This window comes from Sceloporus occidentalis, unplaced genomic scaffold, assembly GCF_023333645.1.
Source record: "Sceloporus occidentalis isolate IW3139 unplaced genomic scaffold, rSceOcc1.0.p SCAF_3, whole genome shotgun sequence".
In the NCBI taxonomy this organism is placed as follows: domain Eukaryota; kingdom Metazoa; phylum Chordata; class Lepidosauria; order Squamata; family Phrynosomatidae; genus Sceloporus; species Sceloporus occidentalis.
Window position 1 is genome coordinate 243,329,844 of NW_028316983.1, and position 14,890 is coordinate 243,344,733.

The window sequence follows — 14,890 nt, forward strand, 5'->3', positions numbered from 1 at the left end:
TACTGTGTGTTCATGGCCAATGTATACCTGACACACAATCACAGGCCAGAAAAACCCAGCAGCTTGGACCTGTACTAAAAAAACAATCTCTCTGTCTTTACCTCTCTATATTTGCAGTTGCAGTGTTTATACTTAATAACCCCCAGTTTCTACTTCTCCGCTGCAATTTCCCCCTCCTTGGCTGATTCTTGTCCCCCCCCCCCCATGAAACCATGAATTCTCCAAGAGAAAAATTAGGTGAGGAGGGAACACCAACCCCCATCACTTGAAAATAACTCTTTCCATGGCATTATAGTGCACAACGGTTGCAACGGAGCTTTGCTGGCTTTGAGTGCATGTAAAATAAAGTTTGTCCCAGGTTGTCCTGGGTTAGTCTAGATAACAAACCATAGCATTCTTGAGAAATGAATTTCAATCACAGGATTTCTAAAGTGAAGCCAGTCATGCTTTTAGTTCTGTTGTTTATTACCCTCATGGCTTTAGCATTTTATTTGGGTTAGGCATGATGTCTTCCAAAATCACCATCCCCAGTTCCCCACAGTTATTATTCTCCTGTATTATTTGCCATGGATAATACAGGTTTCTGTTACATTTCCTTCTGTCCTGCTTGTAATAGTCTGTAGTGTAGGCCTTTGAAGATCTGAGCAGTCCGTAGTAGTGTCAATATCTGAACAAGCCCCGTCTTTGCTTCCTGTCCTCCAAGAGATCATGGAGAAGGCAATAGAACTGTCAAACAATGTAGCTGTGTCTATTCATTCCTCTATCATTCCTGGAGATTCAGAATGCATCCCAAGACACAGTCCTGGAATTTGCTCATGAGAGGAAACTTCATGACATAATTTCCCAATTGACAAATCCAGTTGCCATATATTTATGGGTGGTGTCATGGAGGAACCCAAAGAGCTCTGAAGATTGACATGATATTCTAAAATACTCTTTAAAAAGAGGATAGTAGCACATAGCTTAACAACAGTGTACATTTATATGAAATGTACACTGGGATCTTCCTTCTTCTAGGAGCTTGCTGTATTGTTTGGTGAAGGCAGGACCAATGGGTTCCCTATTGCAGTTGTGAAGGCTATAATGGCATTTGAACCTGAGTTCTTGTTGATGCTGATTATGTCTCCACTGGTTTGTTCAGGTTCTGAATTCCTGAAGATATTTTTCATGGTGGATTGGAAGTTATTGGTGACAAAGCAGTAGACAATTGGGTCCATGCAACTGTTGAGGCTGCTTAAGGTGACGGTCACATGGTAGACAATCAAGCTGACATTGTAGGGCATGTCTGGGTTGATGGAGATAGCCAGTTGGCGCACATGGAAAGGAGTGAAGCAGATCATGAAGATGATGAGCACTGTGATGAGGAGTTGCACGGCCCTCATCCGCCTTTCCCGACTCTGGTGCATGAGGGTTGGCTTAGAGAGGGCACACATGATCCTAGTGGTGAAGAAGGTGATGATGATGAGGGGGAAGAAGTACTCACAGACCATCAGGGGCAAGATCTGGGCAATGCAGCAGTAGGAAAACTTCATGGCCATGACAAGGATGGAGAAAGTGACCACCGTGGCAAAGACCCAGATGAATACACAGATGCTCTTGGCATAGTTGGGGTTCCTCCACCGACGTGAAGCTTCCACTTGGACAATAGCCAGGTACCGGTCAATGCAGATACACGTAAGGAAGAGAATGCTGCAATACATGTTGACAAAGTAGGTAAAGATATGGATGAGGGCACAGTTCTTACAGTCTCTGGCACTATAGTGCATGATGATCCGGATGGGCAAGGAGAAGCCCACCAGCAAGTCAGTGATGATCAGGTTGATAGTGTAGATAACTGAGGTGGTCTTTGTCTTGGTGCGGAAGCAGAAGACATAGAGGGCCAAAGAGTTCAACACCACACCCACCAGGAAAATGATGGCATTGACCACCACCAGTGCTACCCACAGAGTATAAAATGTATCTGACAGCTCTCTATCCAGGTGGACAAATTTGTTGAACAACAGATCAGTGTAATTGGGTGATGTGGTGGAATTTGAGGAGGGCTCCATGGTCAGCAATTTTATAGTCATCTATGAGACAAAAGCAACAATCCAGGTTTAGTGATTCACATTACAGAGTGACACATTTCACAACACACATTAGTGATGTGCCTTGTACTTCATTTTTTATTTTTTATTTTTAAACATTGACAATGGGAATGGTTCTCAACACCTGTCCCTTGTTGCCCTCATTTCCAAATATATCTACCTACTCAGTCATGAGAAAAATGGCACTTTGCACACATTCAGAGTTACTACTGTATTTCACTTCACAGAGTCAAAGCGCTCATGACTGAAGGGCTAATTTCAAAAGCCACCTGGCTTAAATTACAGCCAGACCTCCATATCCACAGATTTTATTGACAGATTCATGCATCCAAGGCTTAAAAATATTTTTTAAATATATACATTTCACCCCCCCAACCCCCCCTTGATTTTGCCATTTTATATCAGGGACACAATTTTACTATGCCACTGAATTTAATGGGACTTGAGTAACCATGGAATTTGGTATCCACGCCGGGGGGGGGGGGGGGGGCTGAAACCAAATTGATGGAAGGAAGGAAGTGCAGGCTATAGCTATATTTTAATTAACTAAAATTAATTAACTGTTGAAAAAAAGGGAGGACACCCCACAAATGCACACTCTGAAGATCTCCTTCACATCTATACCAAAAATGAAGTGGTTTCATAGTTTTGGAACAATTGTAGAGTGTCCTTTTTTAAAAGACATATTACCATTTATAGTAAATTATCTTTTTAAAAATCCTCAAAGCTGCAGTATAAGAAAAAGAAAGAAAAAAGAAAAAGAATATAGCCAAGATCTTGCATTAGGATTGTGTATAAATCTCTGCAAGCAGGAGTTGGAATTACAGAATAACAGAATTTTAGAGCTGAAAGGACCACAAAGGCCATATAGTCTCCAACCCCTTGTCATTTGGAAATAGACAAATAAAGCACTTGTGAAAGATGCCCATTTAATCTCTGTTTAAAACTATCCAACAATGGAAAGGCCACCACCCTCTAAGGTAATCTTTTCCACTTTTAATCCACTTTCAAAGTAAAGCAGTAGTTCCTAAGATTTAAGTGGAATCTCTTTTCTTGTAATTTGAATCCATCAGTTCATGTTTTAGTCTTTGGAGCAGCAGAAAACAAGCAGGCTCCATCTTCTACATGACCTCCCTATCATGCTACCTCTGTTGTTTCTTCTCAAAGCTAAACATACTGGGCTTCCCCTAAGTAGTTCCTCATAAGGAACTGGGTTAAGAATTAATTGTACTATGTAACCTTACTATTGAAAAGCAACATTATACAACTGAACCAAGACACTAAACACACAATTGAATGTACAATCAAATGTATGTGCATATCCATGTGCAATTGAACAGCACGCACATCTTCACATCTGCAACCTTGGGTGAAATTCATTTGACAAAAATGCCCAACTGATTTTGTAGGGAACTTGATACATTGATTTGACTTATCTATATGATTTATATCCAGCTTTTCTCCCAATAAGGGACCCAAGGTGTCTTACAAGGAGGTTAAAACAAGTTACAACAGCAACAACAACAAACCCTTTGATGATCCAAAAGTTAAAAATACATTTAAATTAGCTATGTCTAAGGCAGCAACAAGGCTCTTGCCCATCAAGAGTGGAACCAAAGCAAACACAGCAGAATTTGATGACTCCAACAGTGCAGTTCCTGATTTATGTCTGTTGAAGATTAATTTGCTTGGAGTTCAATGAGACTTCTTTCCCTGGCAATTCTTTTTAGAGCTGCAGCCTAAAATGGATTCCTTTTTAACTGAGAGCAGCTTCGGTTTCACTCCTCTGATTAATACCAGATGTATGATGAAATAATAACACCACTGCCCTTTGGTATATGGGGTTTATCACCATGTAAATGAAATTGCTGATTTTTATCTCCTGTGGCATGTGCATCCCTGAATCATGCTTCTCTTTTTCCTTTATGACAAGGTCCTTAGCTTTGTAGTGAATCAAATGCTTTGCCTGTATAAGGTAGGAGGTTCAACCACTGGCACATGCAGTTCAAAGGATTTCAGGTAACAACCCAAGATATCTGATTAAGATGTTGGAAATCTGTCACCAGTTGCATGAAAGTAGGTAGGGCTCAGGAAAGTTATATTTTGGACTACAGCTCTCAGAACCCCTGGTCATCATGGCCAATGGCAGGGAATTCAGAGACCTGCAAGAAAAAAGAGCTTCAGAGAAAGAGGGGAGGGAGATACAATGAGATTAAAGTCATATTGTCCCGGAAAAAGTGAAAAGAGTGTTATTGAACAGGGTTGTAATTCCAAAAAAACAGTCTGCACTGATGTTTCGGCTTTCTGCATCTCTTCATCGTGTTTCACAACAGCCTGGATGATTTTTATTATTCCTTCTTCTCTGCTGTTGTCTGGGGATCACAGAAAGAGAGGAGGGAGGGAGAGGGAGGGAAGGATGGTTTAATTCTGCTAAAGCTCTATGTTTAAATGTTCTCTGCGTGATTTATCATTTTATTTATAAAGGAAGGGTTAAACCTTGTTTCTTTTCTTTCCCTTTTTCTTTAATGGTTCACTCTGTTTCTTGGCAGGATCCTGCTAAGCTCTGGCTCAGATTGGCCAAATATGGTATTTTACTTTCATGGAAACTGGGAAGGCTCAGCTGTGCCTGCCGAACTGGTACAACAAGTGCCACGCTTGGGCCCAAAGGCCTTTGTGAAGACTGGAGGAGAGTCTTTACAGAGAGTGAAGCAATTATGCCAGGCTATCAATGTCTGCTGGTTATGATGGATTTATCCTACCTCTAAAATCAGAATCCGTATACCTGACTTGCTGGGAGGCTAGTGGGCTTCTTACAGGCATTTGTGTGAACAGAAAACTAGACTAGAGAGGCTTTTGATTGAATCTAGTAGGACAGGAATGGGAATCCTATGGCCAACAGGCCACACGTGGTCCACATGGAGGCCAGCATGCTCCTTGGGGTCCCACCAAGTCCACACCACCCCCATTTTTCAGCTAAGCCCCCACTTTTTAAAAACCAAAAAAACTTTAAGAATGGCTTCAGTCCATTTAATTGTGCTTTTCAGGAAGGGGATTCCATTACTCTGAAACCGCAAGAGCCCCCTCCTCACTAAACAGCCCTTAGGATGAAACAGGAAGCAGGGACGTAGCTAGGATTTTAGGAAGGGGGGGGGTCCAGACTAAGTGCCACCATTATAATGGGGCTTGGGCACTGTGGCGCAGCAGCACACACCATTCATTTTTCTAATGGAAGGGGGGGGGGTCCGGACCCCAAGAACCCCCCCCCCCTTGGCTACATCCCTGCAGGAAGGGACACAATGTCACTTCCAGTCACCAAAAAGTATGAGATGCTGTGGCCCTCCAAAATTAGCCAGTGGCATACCCAGCTCTCAAGCATGTCTATCCTAGTAATAGGGGCTCTTCACTATAAGTGGCTCTTGCTTTCTTTTTTGAGCTCGCTTTTGGCAAGCTTAGTCTAAAGAAGGCCCATGTTGTGACATCCCAAGGGCCTATCTGCTCCAGCATTCTGTTGATAGTTGGCTATGAGAATTCCACACACAGAATATGGCCACAATGCAGCATGGTCCAAAGCAGCGTAACAGTTTGTCATGAGGAGCTACACTACAGCTGGCCATTCATCAACTTCCTGACATTTGTTGTACTCCTCCACTCCCTGTTCTGTGCCTGGTTATAGTGCTGGTGGAGCAGAGGCTTGCCTGGCTATGACCCTGAAACCAGATGCAAAAACATTACAACATCCACTGAGATCTCTAGAGGACCCAAGCAGACCTTTGTAGATGATGTATTATTTTTGCATCTGGTCACAGAACAGATGCTTCTCTGATTCCCTACCATTCTCACCAGGAATGAAATCAGAGAATCATAGAGTTGGAAGAGACCACAAGGGCCATCCAGTCCAACCCCCTGCCATGCAGGAAATCTCAATCAAAGCATCCCCTACAGATGGGCCATCCAGCCTCTGCTTAAAGACCTCCAAAGAAGGAAATTCCACCACCTCTGAGGGAGTTTGTTCCACTGTCGAACAGCCCTTACTGTCAGGACGTTCTTTCTAAAGTTGAGGTGGAATCTCTTTTTCTGTAGCTTGCATCCAATGTTCCGGGTCCTGTTCTCTGGAGCAGCAGAAAACCAGCTTGCTCCCTCCTCAATATGACATCCCTTCAAACATTTGAACAGGGCTATCATATCACCTCTTAACCTTCTTTTCTCCAGGCTAAACATCCCCAGCTCCCTAAGTCATTCCTCATAGGACCTGGTTTCCAGACCCTTCACCATTTTAGTCACCCTCCTTTGGACACATGGCTCCAGTTTCTCAACATCCTTTTTAAATTGTGGTGACCAGAACTGGACACAATATTCCAGGTGGGGCCTGACCAGAACAGAATAGAGTGGGACTATTACTTCTCTTGATCTAGACACCATACCTTTATTGATACAGCCTAAAATTGGATTTGCCTTTTTAGCTGCTGCATCACACTGTTGACTCATGTTCAACCTTTGGTCTACTTGGACTCCTAGATCCCTTTCACATGTAGTCTCATTCAGCCATCCTATATCTGTGCATTTTATTTTTCTGCCCTAAGTGCAGTATCTTATATTTCTCCGTGTTGAATTTCATTTTGTTAGCTTTGGCCCAGCTTTCTAGTCTATTCAGGTCATTTTGAATTTTGATCCTGTCCTTGGAGTATTAGCTTGCTGCCTGTGCAAGTTTTTTTCCCTCCCACTTTTGGGTCCTTGCACTATTTGTCTTGTTTCCTCTATGTCAGTTTGACTATTTTCGCCAGCCCTTTTGCCTTCCTTAATATTGTCTCCCTCCCCCATGAAACTCAGTTTAAAACCCTCTTGATCAAATTGAATGGCTGTGTGTATGTATGTTGGGTGGACTTTGGTTGGTACAGAGGGAGGAATGTTGGAACAACCTCTGCAATGAACAAAAAGAAACATACTCAAACATAAGGGCTACATGTACTACCAACATGCCACTATCTTTCCAACCCATGAGTCCAACAGTGTCCTCTATTTTGCATTCTCTTGCAATGGATACATACGGCCTCTGGTACTGAGGGTGATAAATAGCCGCCATGACTCACAAATGCTGATGGCCTCATCGTCTAAGAAAGCTTGCATTGAAGCAGTGATGGCTTGTGATTTTCATCTCAGTGTGATGCTGAAGAGACCTCAAGCCATCAATTCCAACCCCCTGCCATGCAGGAATACACAGTCAAAGCACCCCAACAGATGGCTATCCAGCCTGTCTGAAAACCTCCCAAAGATTCCACCAGACTCCAAGGCAGCATATTCCACTGTTGAACAGCTCTTACCAGCAGGAAGTTCTTCCTAAATAATAATAATAATAATAATAATAATAATTTAATTTATTTCTATACTGCTATTCCAGGGATCACAGCGGTGTACAACAGCAAGTAAAACATACATCATATCATAAAAATACAACAATTAACAGTTAAAAACAATTAAAACCCTACAAAACAACCCCATACAAATGGCTGGATAGATGGAATCTGCCAATTACATTGCCAGGGGAGAAAAGATGACAACAGGCTCATGGGGGAAAAGCCTGGCGAAATAAAAAGGTCTTCAGGTTCTTCTTAAAACCATCAAGGGTGGTGACTGTACGGAGCTCATGGGGGAGAGAGTTCCAGAGCTGAGGGGCCGAAACTGAAAATGCCCTCCGAGATGAACTAAATCGAGCATCTGGAACTCTCAAAAGATGTTTCCCACCCGACCTGAGAGTGCGGGGCAGACTGTATGGGGAGAGGCGGTCCTCCAAGTACCCTGGGCCCAAGCCATTTAGGGCTTTATAGGTAATAACCAACACCTTGAATTCGGCCCGGAAGTGAATAGGCAGGCAATGGAGATCTTTCAATACTGGTGTTATATGGCTGGCCCTGGAACATCCAGTAACCAGCCTAGCAGCCATATTCTGCACTAATTGAAGCTTCCGAGTTTGGTACAAGGGTTGCCCCATGTAAAGCGCATTACAGAAATCCAACCGAGAGGTTACCAGAGCATGTACCACGGTTTCAAGGTCCCCCCGGCCCAGGAAGGGACGCAGCTGGCGTATCAGCTGAAGCTGATAACAAGTGCTCCTGACCGCCGCATCCACCTGAGATGTTAGGTGGAATGACGAGTCCAGAAGCACCCCCAGACTGCGAACAGAGTCCTTCATGGGGAGCGTGACCCCATTCAGGACAGGTGGGAAAATTTCCTTACCCGGTCCAGGGGAGCCTATCACCAGTACTTCCGTTTTCTCTGGATTCAAGCTGAGTCTGTTTTCCCTCATCCAGCCCATTACTGACTCCAAGCAGGCATTTAGAGGAGAGATGCCATCCCTAGTCACTGCATCAGTCGGAGACACAGAGAAGACTATTTGGGTGTCATTGGCATATTGATAACACCGCGCCCCGTGTCTCCGGATGATCTCTCCCAGCGGCTTCATGTAAATGTTAAATAGCACAGGGGACAAAATCGCTCCCTGAGGGACTCCAGATGTAAGGGCCCTCTTATTGGAGCGACAGTCCCCCAGCTCCACCATCTGGAACCTACCCGAGAGGTAGGAACGGAACCACAGCAGAGCAGAGCCTCCGATACTCAACTCCCCCAGGCGTTCCAGAAGGATACCATGGTCGATGGTATCGAAGGCCTGTTCTAGGTTTGTGCCTGTACTTTAAAGGAGCTTTCCTGTTTGAAGGTTGGGTTTGGTGTCTTGAATGCTGTTATTTTTGTTATTAGCCATCAAATTGGCTTCATCTTATGGTGACCCTATGAGACCTTTGAGAGTCCCTAGTCATCAACTGCCATGCTCAGGCCTTGGGAACTTAGGGCCATGACTTCCCTGATTGAATCAATCCACCAGTCATGAGGTCTTTTTCTTTTCCTATTGCCTTTCACATTGCTGAGCATTATCATCTTTTCCAGTCAGTCATGCCATCTCATGATAACCATGACAGCCTCAAGTTTAGTCATCTTGACTTACAGTGAACGTATTCTCTCACTGGTATTCTCTAGGATGCATTCATTTGTCCTTTTGGCAATCCATGATATCCATAGAATTCTCCCCCAGCACGACTTTTCAAATGCTTTGATTTCTCACCCCCTGCCGGCTTTCTTCACTGTCCAGCTTTCACAACCTTATATAGGATATTACTACATGCAGCTTTTAAAATGCAGTTAGATCTGGAGAAAAGCATCTTTGGTGATACTAATCACATGCTACCACCTCCAGTCAATAGCTGCTGTGTCCCCCAACCACGATTAGTGCATCCCTTTTTATTGATAGGGGAAACCCATCAATGAGCTCTCAATAGTACTAGTCCCCAGATGGGAAACATTGTTTGTGTCATGGCCAGCCAAGATGAGCTTTTGGAGGATGAGGAGGAGGATGAGCCTCCTCCAGAGCAAGAGCTGACTGAGGCTACGCCAGGTGTTAGTTCTGCTTTGCCAGGTCCCAGCTGTGCTTCCCCAGCCCCAGAGCAGGAGGTCCAACCAGGTCCTAGTGCTGAGGAAAGGCCTCCTATGGTGCCACAGCCAGTGACTCTGGAGATGAGGCGTGCCTGCAGGTGCCTTCTTATCAAGAGAGAAGGGCCGAGAGTGCTTCCAGGCGCAGATCCAGGAGGACTGCAGAAAGACAATTAGCAAACCAGCCTCAGGTGGCTCGAGGGAGAGTTTCCCTGATTTAAGTGGGAGAGAGGCTTGAGTTTGTTGCTAGAGTTTATTGCATGAGCCCTTGGTGTGATTGCTGTCGCTCTAGCTCCTGACATCTTGTTACCTTGCTACTTTGTTATCTTGACCTCGGACCGGACCTTTGTTATCTCTTGGCTATTGTGACCTCGGACTGTTTTGACCACGCTGCTTTCTGGCTTCCTGACTTCGGCTCGTCTTTCGGCATGCTTGACTTTCTGCAACCCCGACATCGGCTTGTTTCCTCGGCTTGCTCTTTGACTGCTTCTCCACAAGGTTTGTTTTGCCTGCACGTGTTGGCTGCAGGCTTGGTTATCAGCATAAGTCAGAGATTGCTGGCAGCAATCCCGGACAGTTTGGATATATAGCATCTTCACATGCTGAGGAATATAACTGCATGTCTATTGTAGTTTTATTGCTTGCTAACAGCCCCTCCTCTTTTCCTGTTTACTAAGATGGCACCTCACCTTTTGTCCCTGAGAGAATCACCTTTATATCTCTTTGTCTTGTCTGGAGAAGCATGCCTTCCCTTGCATGCTAAAACAAACTTTCTTAAGAAGCATGTAGTCTACCTTTCTGCCTCATCTTCTTTGCAACATGAAGCTAGACCTGCGTATTTCTTCATAAACATGATTTTGTAAGTAAACGTATTATTTTCAATCTAAGAGACTTTGTTTTAATTTGGGGACATGAGGGCTGGGAGATAAGTGGACCTAGTTTTTCCTGCTCGCCTATATTCCGCTGTGTTTGCTCTGCTGGTGAGATTAAACAATCTCTCCGCCTTTCCTGCGTTTTCTAACAAATATCAAGAATTAAAAATTCTAACAAACATTGTTCCTGGGGCACTTGCTTTATCAGCTGTCATGTGGGGTCAGTGTCCTTTTCTCTCTCTCCGTCCCTCCTTACCCTTCCAAGCAGGACGATTATCTTTATAGAAGTATCATAGAATCATAGAGTTGGAAGAGACCACAACACCATCCAGTCCAACCCCTGCCATGCAGGAACTCTCAATCAAAGCATACCCAACAGATGGCCATCCAGCCTCTGTTTAAAGACTTCCAAAGAGGGAGACTCCATCACCCTCTGAGGATGTGTGTTCCACTGTTGAACAACCCTTACTGTCAGGAAGTTCCTCCTAATGTTGAGGTGGAATCTCTTTTCCTGTAGCTTGCAATTATTGTTCTGGATCCTTTCTCTGGAGAAGTAGAAAACAAGCTTGCTTTATCTGCAATATGACATCCCTTCAAATATTTAAGCACCGCTATCACATCGCCTCTTAACCGCCTCTTCTCAAGGCTAAACATACCCAGCTCCCTAAGTCCAGGATCCCAGGATTCCATAGAATGGGGCCATGGCAGTTAAAGTGCTGTCAAACTGCAGTGTTGCAGATGTATCTGATTCGATTGCCAAGCCACATTTGCTGTCAAGAAGTTCCTTCTAATGTTTAATCAAAATCTCCTGTGATTTTAAACCATTTGACCTGGTTCTACTCTCTGGGGCAAGAGAGAATGAATCTGCACCCTTCTCTCTATGACAGGCCCTTAGATATTTCAAGAGTGTCATCAAACATCCCTGATCTTGAATTACTCAGATATATGCCCTTGACCTCACCACTATCTCAGCAGTTTTCCACTTGCCTCTGTATGTTGCTCAGTCAGCCACCCTGTTTGGCAATGTACATAATCATCCAGGAATTTTATTCAGTAACACTGAGTTAAATTATGACACTTGGACTTTGTAGGCAGGCAGTTACTGCTTGTTTGAAGTGCGGAATGCAGAAAGTAAAACAATAACAGAATCCCTGCTACCTTCATGTACTGTTTCATCCCATAAGGTTCCATATAAAAGAAAAGTGAAAAGGGCAAAATCATGAGATGTAATAATTTTTGTATTAAGAGAAGAGGCTTAATAATAATAATAATAATAATTATTATTATTATTATTATTATTATTATTATTATTTCTATACCGCCCAGTGGCAAGGCCAATCTGGGAGGTGAGGCTTGTGTTGACACTTGTTAATATTTTTAACACAGCAGTGACTGGCAGAAGGATGCCAGATAATGAACCTCCTGCATACAAGTATCTGCCATGGTTGGGGTGAGCAGACAAGAGCAGAGCTTGGAACTACCAAACTAGTTATAGTTACATATGACTGTTTACATTTTCATTTAAAGGGGGCACAACACTTTCTAATTACTTTCAAAATAGTTTCTAATTCCTTTCTAAAAGGCATTCTACAGATATTTTGACAGGATTTGTTTCAAGGTTTATTCCATCTGTTCTGAAACACCCCAAGGTCTCCCCCTGATTCAACACTATTCACATGGCAACTCCATAGTAGTCTGATATCACTTTGACTACTATGGCTCCCTCATTTGGAAGCTGGTAATTTATAGTTTGGTGAGAAGGCTTAGAATTCCTTGCTCTTTTGTGGAACTTCTCAAGCTATCTGATGTGAAGGACTTGCAGTTTCTTTTCTCTGATATGCCAGGGACTGATTCCCATCAGTGTTGCTAGTTTTGTTCTTCTAGACACTTTCCAGGGACTTGCAGCTGATGGTTCATGGACTGCCACTGGTATATATGTTTTGAGTAGCACTGTTCTAACCCACTCCCCTGAATTACATTTCACACTATGCTGTTAAAATGCTATTATTCCATTTTAACTGCTATAGCTGCTTCCTGTAGAATTCTGGGATTTGTACTTTACTGAGGCCTAGATGTTCTCTGGTTGAGATGTCTAAATGCCCTTCCCTAATCCACAGGAGGCAGCCATAGCAGTTAAAGTGGAATAATAATGTTATAATAATGCTATAATTGTGTAGTGTGATATTCAATAAGGTTGAGAACCATAGTTGACTATGGGAGTTGACTGGTCCAGGGGTTCTCTTATTTTGGTCCTCCAGATATGTTGGACATCAGCTCGTCAGCATGGCTAGTAGTCAGGCATTCTGGGAGGAAGTCTAAAACATCTGGAGAACCAACAGTTGAGACCAAAGGTCTCTCGCAGAGAAGTCTCAATATATCGCACCAGATTATAAACTCCACGATTGCATAAAATGGAGCCACAGAAGTGAAAGAACTGTCAAACTACTATAATTGTGTAGTGTGGATCAGTGTGAACCATTTGGGGTGGGGGGGGGCAGTTCATTAAATAATAGCAACAGGTTACTTTTCAAACAAGGTGTAATGGGAATGAGCTCTATAATTCAGGTCTTGTTTTTCAAAAGAAGATGAAACACATCTGAAATTTGCCAGCTGGAACCAGTGGTTCAGGAAGGCAGATATGAACTCCAGAGCAATGCTCTTTGCTCAGCCTTGGAATCAGAACTTGGACCAGTTATTTTTTCAGGGGCAGCAATTCCCAGCATTCCTTGCCCAATGGCCACATTGATGTCTCAAGCCCCCCCGAATAAACTTTTCCAAGTTCAGCTAGGGATTTACTTTCAGTACCAAATACCCTAAAGGAATCAAAACCTGTATGATCTTGGATGCTAAGAAGGGAGAACCCTGGTTATTACTTGGATGGATATATTTCAGAGGAGGGAACTAGCAAAACCACCTCTGAGTATTCCTTGCCTAAGAAAACTATATGAAATTAATGGGTCACCATAAATCAACAGGTGACCTGAAGGCACACACACACACACACACACACACAGACACATATCCATGGATGATTGTTCACAGACACATCCTTTCACAGTCAGATCCCAAATGTTTTCTTTGTCTGAGCTTTCTTGATTTTAGCAGCCTAATTTAGGAAGGAAAATATGTGTTTTCCTCTATTCTTATACCATTGGTAAGCAGATACCCTTATTAATCAACTGCAAATTTTGTCTAGAGATAATGAATCGGAAACTACCTCTTGCCTACCCTGGTGCTATATCAACCAATTATGGCACCTCTCCTGCTGCCGTGTTCTCTTTTTTCATTTCTGATATCTTGAGATTTAGATTTTCAAGATAATTTTATCCCCTGCTGTCACAGTGGCTAAAAATATTTCCTTGCAATAACATGATTTGAAGAGCTGTTTTAAGAGAAACACTATGACAAGGCTGGGTAGAATTGGTTCTTCACTCCTCTCTATATTTATCTACGCACACACTCAAAACCTAGTAAAAACATTTTATTGGTGAGTGGCTGAGATGGTTATGGTGTACAACTGTTCTTGGTCTATACTCATAAACCCTTCAGAACCTTGATGGGCAAAGCTAGTTGTAGGCAAATCCCATTGAAATCATAGAATTTTACAGCTCTTCCCCACTGCAGAAATAAAGGAGTTTGACACCACTTTAATGGTCATGGCTCCTTCCTGTGGAATCCTGGGGTTTGTAGTTAGGTGAGGTATTCAGCCTGATCTGTCAGAGAGCTCTAGTGCCTCATCAAATTACAAATCCTAGGATTCTATATGATAGAGTCAGGGCAGTTAAAGTGGTGTCAGACTGCTTGATTTCTGCAGTCTGGATACACCCTCTGAGTCAGAAAGTTGGACATCAAGGGCTCCCAAGTCTATTCCCTGGCCATGCAGGGATACACAACTAAAGGAGTCCTGAAAGTTTCCCTCTGTTTAAAGGGCTCGATAGATGGAGAGTCCACTACAGTCCATTCCATTGCTGAACAGCTCTTACAGTAAAAAGGTTTTCTTCATGTTTAGGTGGAATCTCTTTTCCAGTAATTTGAATCCACCAGTTTATGTTTTAGGAGATTATTGCATTGACACCCCCCCCCCCCCAAAAAAAAAAAACCCGACTGCTCCCCACGGAGTACAGTTAGGTTGCAGGATGCTACTGGGAATTATCACACATAATTTGCCACTGCTGCCACCAGGCAGCTGCATCCTGAGTCCTAGCCATGCTTCGGAGGCCGCTTTTCAGAGTTGGAAAGTTCCCAACTTTGAAAAGAAACTTCCAAAGCATGCCTGGGACTCAGGATGCAGGTGGGCTGGAATTGCCTGGCACAATCAGCGGTGAATTACATGTAAATAGCATACCGCAACCCGAATGTATCCCATTGGGGATCAGTCAAGTTTTTTATCAATGTGATAAACCTCTTAGTCTCTGGGGCAGCAGAAACCAAGCTTGCTCCATCTTCTGCATGATA

At 43.4% G+C, this 14,890-nt stretch overlaps 1 protein-coding gene across 1 annotated transcript in view; it reads right to left on the bottom strand.

The window, feature by feature from the left end:
- Window positions 1-444: 444 nt before the first annotated feature.
- Window positions 445-14,890, bottom strand: part of GPR20 (G protein-coupled receptor 20) — a 38,154-nt gene continuing 23,708 nt past the window's right edge. The window contains exon 2 of the mRNA XM_089518971.1: window positions 445-2,069. Within this exon, the coding sequence (XP_089375097.1) occupies window positions 1,014-2,069 (1,056 nt within the window). The 3' untranslated portion in view covers window positions 445-1,013. The remainder of the gene's footprint in view (window positions 2,070-14,890) is intronic.